The sequence below is a fragment of the Rutidosis leptorrhynchoides genome, chromosome 10 (assembly GCF_046630445.1).
Source record: "Rutidosis leptorrhynchoides isolate AG116_Rl617_1_P2 chromosome 10, CSIRO_AGI_Rlap_v1, whole genome shotgun sequence".
NCBI classification, from domain to species: Eukaryota; Viridiplantae; Streptophyta; class Magnoliopsida; order Asterales; family Asteraceae; genus Rutidosis; species Rutidosis leptorrhynchoides.
In genome coordinates this window covers 313,131,119-313,139,360 of record NC_092342.1, presented here as the reverse complement: position 1 = coordinate 313,139,360, position 8,242 = coordinate 313,131,119, and the positions used below count along the sequence as shown (strand labels likewise).

General features: G+C 33.2%; 1 protein-coding gene across 2 annotated transcripts; it reads right to left on the bottom strand.

Moving 5' to 3' along the window:
• Positions 1–1,974: 1,974 nt before the first annotated feature.
• Positions 1,975–3,945, bottom strand: LOC139872495 (putative ubiquitin-conjugating enzyme E2 38). Of its 2 annotated transcripts, XM_071860385.1 has the most exons (7): positions 3,855–3,945; positions 3,669–3,783; positions 3,373–3,516; positions 3,218–3,281; positions 2,993–3,132; positions 2,586–2,897; positions 1,975–2,495 (listed from the first exon to the last, which is right to left on the bottom strand). In XM_071860385.1, the coding sequence occupies exons 5-7, from the start codon at positions 3,098–3,100 to the stop codon at positions 2,115–2,117; spliced, it is 801 nt and encodes a 266-aa protein (XP_071716486.1). In that variant the 5' UTR covers positions 3,101–3,132; positions 3,218–3,281; positions 3,373–3,516; positions 3,669–3,783; positions 3,855–3,945; the 3' UTR covers positions 1,975–2,114. The 2 variants fall into 2 exon arrangements, with proteins under 2 accessions (XP_071716486.1, XP_071716485.1); XM_071860384.1 differs by having other exon boundaries at positions 2,993–3,281.
• Between the last annotated feature and the right edge of the window lie 4,297 nt (positions 3,946–8,242).

Here is an 8,242-nt window from a genome sequence, read left to right as displayed (position 1 = left end):
ATCCATTTAATTTTTTTTCATCCATCCATATCCATATCCAATGGATTAAGCGGGTTAATGGATATCCAATGGATATTTAAAAAAGTGTTATAAATTTCCGAATATGTTATATAAATAAAAACTTAATATATCAAACATATATATAACGTGTAATCTTTGTCGAAGATACAACACAGTTCGTGAAATATACTATTTAACATAAACTATGACAAACTAAACGTGTAGTTTGTATATTTATTTGCTAAGATATGTGTGTTTTATTGTAATATATGGGTGATGGTAAATGCATACATAGTTTATTCATTATATGGTTCGAAGCAAAATGTATGGGTGACGGTAAATGCATATGTAATAGTAAATGTGTTTGCATATATCTATATTTATGTATTTATATATGTATTTTGGGTGGTAATGGATATATCTGTGGATGATATTTTTCATCCATATCCATATCCATATCCATTTAGTTTCATCCATATCCGTATCCATATCCATTTAGATTATCCATATCCATCACCAACCGGGTGGATCAGATGGATATACATTGGATCGGGTGACCATTGACATCCCTAGTTGCATGTACAGTTGGAGAAATAATGAAAATATACATAGCACTTTTTGGATTATACAGGGGTACAGTGGTAAATTTGATTGTTGGAATTTGTTTATGAAAAAACACGTTTTGCAAACAGTAACACATCACCTACTGCAGGATTTCAGCGTTTTTGATGGTTGAAAACGCTAATAATCAGCTTTTTATTATTTTTTGCCAAACACTATAAATCAATTGTTTACGATTTCTAAACGTAATAATCAAATAATCCAACTCAAAACGCATAAAGAAACACCCCCATAGTCTCCATATAACAAGCTAATTCAAATACAACATGAAGCTTGTTTATGCTTAATGAGTCTGAGATGACAAAGAAGCTAATTCAAACATTCATTAAATTTTGAAACACAGAGTGCGTTCAGATTATTTGAAGCCGTTGGATTATCATTTTAGTGGTGGTGAGACATTTACGATCAGAGAAACGAGAGCAGGACTGAAAGGATTACATGATCTGGTCTAACTCTACAGTTACGATTAAAACCCGATTTATATTTTCGTGATTTGTCATCTTAGTTCAGTGATGGAACTTATGCATAAAGGAACTAGAAGAAGCGCTAGCAGACTATAAATTCACGCTAAAAACATGGCATTTATGAACATCATTCAGGTTATGAAGGGTGCCCAATAAATCGGTAATATCTTTCAACTATCATCTCCTTTTTTATTTACTTAAAAAGTTCAGAGACTCATTTTTTAGTTTTGTTTTGTCTTTAAGCTGCAATCTCAAACCTATTGGCTGTAAATTCGAACTCACCAATGAAATCTACCTTTTAATATTCTACCAATTAAAATCCAAACCAAGTAGTTGTTAAGCGAAACCAACTCATCACAACCAAATTTTTGTTAAGCGAATCCGCACTCATGGTTGAGTGGTCAGAGTTTCACCCTAATAGGCTTACCTATTAGGAGGGTGGAGGTAAGGAGATCCCTGTCTCCTAAGAAGTCCCTAGAGAGATTTAACCTATCCATGTCCGACCCGCCTACCCTGAAGGATGGTTTAAGGTTCGGATTCTTTTAATACCGTTTGGGTTTCCTACCCAGAAGCGCGTGCGTGCGTGACAAATGATCGCGAAAGTGGTTAATACCTCTCTTGGGTGAAGCCGACAACTTGCCTTTCAACAACAACAACAACAACAAAAAAAAAAAAAAAAAAAAAAAAAACATGATACGAGATGGCCTAAAAAAGATAAGGGTACGTTACATAAATGCCTCGCCTGATTAACTCTCCATTTCAAGCTTAAAAGTTAGACCTTTATAATCAAAAATTACACAATTGATTCTTTGAAATATTGGACATGACAATTCCACTTATATAGTAATTAGAAACAATGTGATTAGGGTTGTACAAACAACTGAACAAGAACACATAATTCTAGAGAGGAGCAATATAAACAAGTCAAAATCTAGCATTAGATAAAGAGTTGGTGAAATACCTTATACGTAGGTATAATATAACCCCCATTATATACCACATACATCTATTAATCATATACTGGGGTCCCTAGATAATTTTATCAAAATTCACTAATTTTAATTTTGGAAAAAAGGAGAGACTGAAAACAACAATAACCAAAAGAATGAGCAATAGTTGGTAGCGGTGGAGGTAGTGCTGCAGCAGTTCAGAAAATTTCTTTTCCCTTAAGTTTAAGAATTCGTCAGCTTCATTAGCTCCAATCTTTTTAAATGCAGCTACGAGGGTCTTTATGTATGTCGAGATACTGTTCTTGAACTGAGCTGAACGTTTAGTGTCACCATTATCAATAATTTGTACACCTCCTCTGACAAAACACCCCACTTGCACACCTTCCATGTACGCTTTACATGCCATTAAAATATCACCAACACGATTTCGAAAATGTCCAACCACCAACTCCTCAAAGTTCTGTATTTTACCAAAACAGAGGGGGTATATCAACTATGAAATAGGCCAAAAAAACTCATTTATCTTAAAGGTCATATAACGAAAAGCTACCTTGGGTGGTTTGTTCATGGTATACACCATTGTTTTGAGCGATAAAGGAAGGATACGCTCGTTGTATTCCAAGGACCGCCGTTCACCATGTACATTGCCAATAAGATGTGCAAAACCTGGTTCGTTAAAATATGGCTTTGTGTTAAGAATCAAACCCTGTATCGAAACCAAAACTTGGAGCATTGTCGAAGTGTCGGGTAGCCACTTCTCCTTATTACCGCCTTTCCATGTGTTCAAAAGGCTAAGGCAAACTTTGCCAGACTTGTAGAGATTTGGATTTATATGTAGACCACCAGAGTGATACTTCACAAGCTGTAATATAATATAATTTAAAAATAAAAATAACACATAAAGTTAACAAGTATTTGCATTAAAATCAATCAAGTAAATAAAATAAGTGGACTTACAGGAGGGCTATTTGGATAGTCACGTGGGAAACATACGTCAAAAAAGAAGAGACCGTCGTGATACGGAGTCCCCTCTGCTCCAATAATTGCAGCTCGTAATATATCCATCCTTGATTCGTGCACCCTCACAAATATTGTGTCTTTAACCCAAAACACACACAAACAAAAAAAGTCAACATAAATTCATTAGTATTTTTCATGAATGGGTCAATACGTGTGGCATACCAGGCAAGCCGTTCTCAAGAATCCGCCACTCTTTCTGTATCCTTTTAGCCTAATTTTTAGGTGGCTGAAGCATATGAATATTATGTTTATGAAACGACGAAAGTATATATAAAGGGATGAAAAGTAGAAATAAATCGAAGAATATGCAAACTTGCCTGCGTCATCGATGAATTCTGATTCGCATAAAGATGATCTGAAAAATCCACAGCCGTATCAAAATTCTTGAAACTTTCATATTTTTTCTGAACCTCATCACTATCACGACTTCCCAATCCAGATGAACTTCCCACATAAGATATCTACATTCCATTATTTATAAGCAATCACTAAAGCTAATAACATTGTCTTCCCAACTTGTATTAAAAACAATACAAATTGATTAAATAATAGAATACAGAATTTAATTACTGTATACAAATTGATTAAAGAATGAATGAATAGCATAGTATACCTCCTGTTGTTTACCCTTGGCTTTCGATTTCGATATCTGATCATCAGCTGATAGTGGACCAATTATGACTGCATCAGGTTCATTACTATTACTACTCCCCGATAATACTTTTTTCCTAAGCACAACGAATTCACATTAAACACGCACATATAGTCACATATAACGACTGAAACAGTAAAAACTTACTTTGAATTCTGAGCGGTATCGCTTGGAATTGGCGATGATTTCATTTGATCAAAACTATTAACGATACGATGAACAACAAAACCTAATTGCTACAGTTTTTACGCACGCCGATCACTATCAGATACGAATTAAAATGCGAATTACAACAACTATTTAAAGGCTTGACGATAGGGTTTTAGTCGAATGGTTTTTTGTAGGTGTTTAAATTTGTGTATTTATATAGTGTAGGATTAATGGGCAAGTCAAGTTACAACATATAATTATATGGCTAAATTCATTTGAGTCTTCGAGGTCACACAAATATACACCTAGACGTCAAATGAAATATATATATATATATGATGTGTATATATTATTCAAGTAACGAAACAAATTAAAATATTTAATTATGAATTAATTAATTAATTAATTAGTTAGTACCTTTTAATTAAATATTATAATTAAATTAAAACTTTGTCAAAAAAGTTGTTGTGATCCGTATCTTTTCTTTTGTTATTGTGATTAACAAACCAATAAAATAACTAATTGCCATAAATCAAGGATTCTATTTTTTTTTTCGAACGGCTGAAATTTTATAAAAATAAAAAAAGCTAGCAAGGCGCTAGAAAGAATTACAAGGACAAAGGAAAGCAAAAATTACAAAGAATACAAAGGAGACTGTAACCACGTTGTCCAGTTACACCTCTTCTTATGAAATCTAGCAAACAACCAATTAAAACCTGCCGCTACAATGCTATCAAAGACATGACATTTTTTGAATGAACGGTCGTCGAAGATTGTACTATTACGAAGTCTCCATAAGTTCCACATGGTCGAGATAAGAATAACTTTCATGATAAGGCGGCGATTTCCCGTAATAGGAACCCCGTCAATCCATGACCACATGCTATCCAAAGAAGGCCAAGAAGGAATGTTAAAATTGACCCATTTTGCAATCTTAGCCCAAATTTGGCGACTGATATCACAATGCAAAAAAAGGTGCGTCTCATCTTCAATATTTCCATCACATAAGCAACAAAATGGGCTCTCAATATCAATATCGCGCTGGAGGAGGTTTTCTCTTGTGGGAAGCCTTAAAAGTCTCAATCTCCAAATGAAAACATTTATCTTTATCGGAACTTGAATACACCATATAGAAGGAGTATTAAATGGAGCAGCGTCTTTCTGATCTATCAAGTTACGGGCACTAGAAACAAAAAATGAAACACCATTCCAAACCCAGAAATCGTCACGAGTCGAAAAAGAAACATGTTGTAGTAAACTAAGCAGATTACACAACTGCTCATTTTCAGTACCTGATCTAATATCTCTTCGCCATGAAAATGTCCACGTATCTTTTATGAAACGAGAAGCAACAGGACATGCTTTGTTAGTTTCCAGTGCAATAAGTCTTGAAAAACGGGTAGCAAGAGGGTTCCCATCTAACCATGGATCATACCAAAAAGAAGCATGATGACCATTTCTAATACTGAGACAAAGCTTTGAAGAATCCAAGTAACCATTATAATGCAAGGAGTCAATAGTTTTACAAATAGAGATCCATGTACCTGAAGCAGTAGGAGAACAAGGAAGCACGTTCCCCCGCCTTTGACCATGAATTGCACAGATCACCTTAGCCCAATATGAGTCTTTGTTCGAAACGAATCTCCATCTCCATTTGTATAATAAAGTAAGATTAAGGGAGTTTAAACTCGGGACACCCAACCCCCCGGTATCCAAAGGGTTTAAGATTAGACGCCAATTCACCCAATGCACTTTTTGAGTATTATAACGACCCTCATTTTTTCCATTCTATATTTTTCCAATATTAAAAGCCCAAACAATATAATTAAAACTTAATGATTAAACTTTAATCAACAATTGTTAAGTGTTAAGAGTTAGAAAACATATTAATTAACTTTGTACAAAAATTGACAAGTTAATAAAAGATGAAAATAATAAACTGTTAGTCGACACTCACTGCTAATTAAAATTTATGCATTTATGTAATATTATAACTAATATCCTATAAGTAATAAATAAAAAGTGACATTTATATAAATAATAAAACAATTGGGAACTAAATATATACAAGTCATGAATTAGTAAAAAGAAAATAATACTTATCATGTAGTAAATGTAAAAATAATAATAATAATAATAGTAATAATAATGAGACTAAAAAAATCTTACATCCTTATGTTGACTAAAAATAAAGTGTAAACTAGTACATCCTTATGTTGACTAATTATAAACTAGTACCACCTATTGTTGACTAAAAATTATAAAACAAAATAAAATCATTAATTAGAACATCCTTATGTTGACTAACACTCTAATACTTGCACTATATAAACACCTAGTTTCTCATTCACAAATCACACCAAAATCCTCTCTCAAAAACAATCTCTCCCTCTCCCTCTCTTGTGGTATTCGGATCTTCAAGCTTGTTCTTCGTGTTCTTCAAGAATCTTCAAGGAGTTCTTCAAGATTTTCAAGGCTTTGATCTTCCATCTTCATCGTGTTCATCTTTTCTTTGTTAATTATCTTGAATCTTCAAAGGTATAACATAAACCCTAAACTATTTACATAAACTTTGATCTTTGATAATTCATATTCATATTATAAACTTGTTATTCATAAGTATATACATAAACACACCTAGATTTATATATACATATATACATGTAAAAAAAAATATTTATATATATATATATATACATATATATACGAATTATATATACATATACATATTAAAACCTTAAACCCTAATTACACCTAAACTATAATTCTTAAACCCTAATTAATTAAACTCTAAACATTTATGAAACCCTAGGACATTAATTACTAAACCCTAGTTATTAATTACTACTTTAATTAACTAACCCTAATTAATGAAACCCTAATACTACTTATACTAGTACTTAACATGTATACACTATTACTATTACTAGCACCTATAACCTACTAATTATATTGTAGCACAAAAACATTTTGGGATATGTATTAGAGATGTATAGATCTTCGAACTTTCTTGACGAATGGTTTCTACGAGATTCTAGGCAGAGGGTTTGGATTTCCGATTTAAAGGGTCCTATGGCTCAAGCCCCTAGATCTAAATTAGCCATTCGAAGGGAAAGGGGTGATTGGAAGCTTATCTAATACGGCAAGTATCCTAAAATGGAAACACTCATAAAAGTAGAAACTCTCTAGTCATAGAAACTTAGTAAAATAAGAAACTTTCTAAAAATAGAAACTTTATAAAAATAGTAACTTACTAGGAATAGAAACTTAGTAAAACAAACTATACTTAAACACATACTTAAACTTAAACATGGGCAAAACACTTAACTACTCTTAAATGTCAATAGGTTGACTTTCCTGCTCACTCGTTCAACTCTCTATTCCGAGGAATAACTCTCTCTACTTACTAAGGTGAATTTCATAGCCCCACTTTTTACTATTTCATTACTGTTTTGAAACTATGGGGTGAGACACATGCTTGCTTTTTAAATTTTTAACATGCAATATCTTAATAACTGTTTTACAATATTTATATACGTGAATTCATAGCCCCATTTTTTACTATTTCATAACTGTTTTATAACTTTTGGGGTGAGAATACATGCACAACTTTTATAACTGTTTTACACGTATTAACTATTAAACTGTGATATGTTGGGCTATGACCAGCTAGCCCCCAACCGATAAGTATAAACGATAACTTGTTACGGGGTAAACTTGAAAGTCTAGTCTAAATATCAGTACTTACACGTATCTACTATTAAACTGTGATATGTTGGGCTATGACCAGCAAGCCCCCAACCGACAAGTATAAACGATAACTTGACACGGGGTAAACTTAAAAGTCTAGTCTAAATATCAGTACCATCTGTTAAAACTATGCTATACCCGGCTATGTCCGACTAAGTCCCTACAGTGATATTTTTAAGTGCTGCGGCATGCTTATTTATTGGGGGTAGGCCTATCGGGAGTAACGTCCCCGATACATTTGACTCAGTCTTTGTATTACTTGATAACGAAATTTAAACCGACAAGGACAGACACAACTTGTCATGGGGCAAACTTGAACGTTTAGTCTAAATATCACGCACTGGCATAACTTTTGGATCTGCGAGATCTACTTTTTGATCCTGCGGGAGATCAACTTTACAACTAAATCTTGTGGTCTAAAAACAACGATAACTACTTTTGTTAAACCTATGAACTTCACTCAACCTTTTTGGTTGACACTTTAGCATGTTTTGTCTCAGGTGCTGTTTGATTCAAGCTTTCTTATCTACTACTTATGTGATGCTACTTGGACTTAGGATCAAGAGATATCGCATTTATTACTTCTGCATATGAACAATTACTTTATCGTTATTTCCATTATTGTAACGACATTT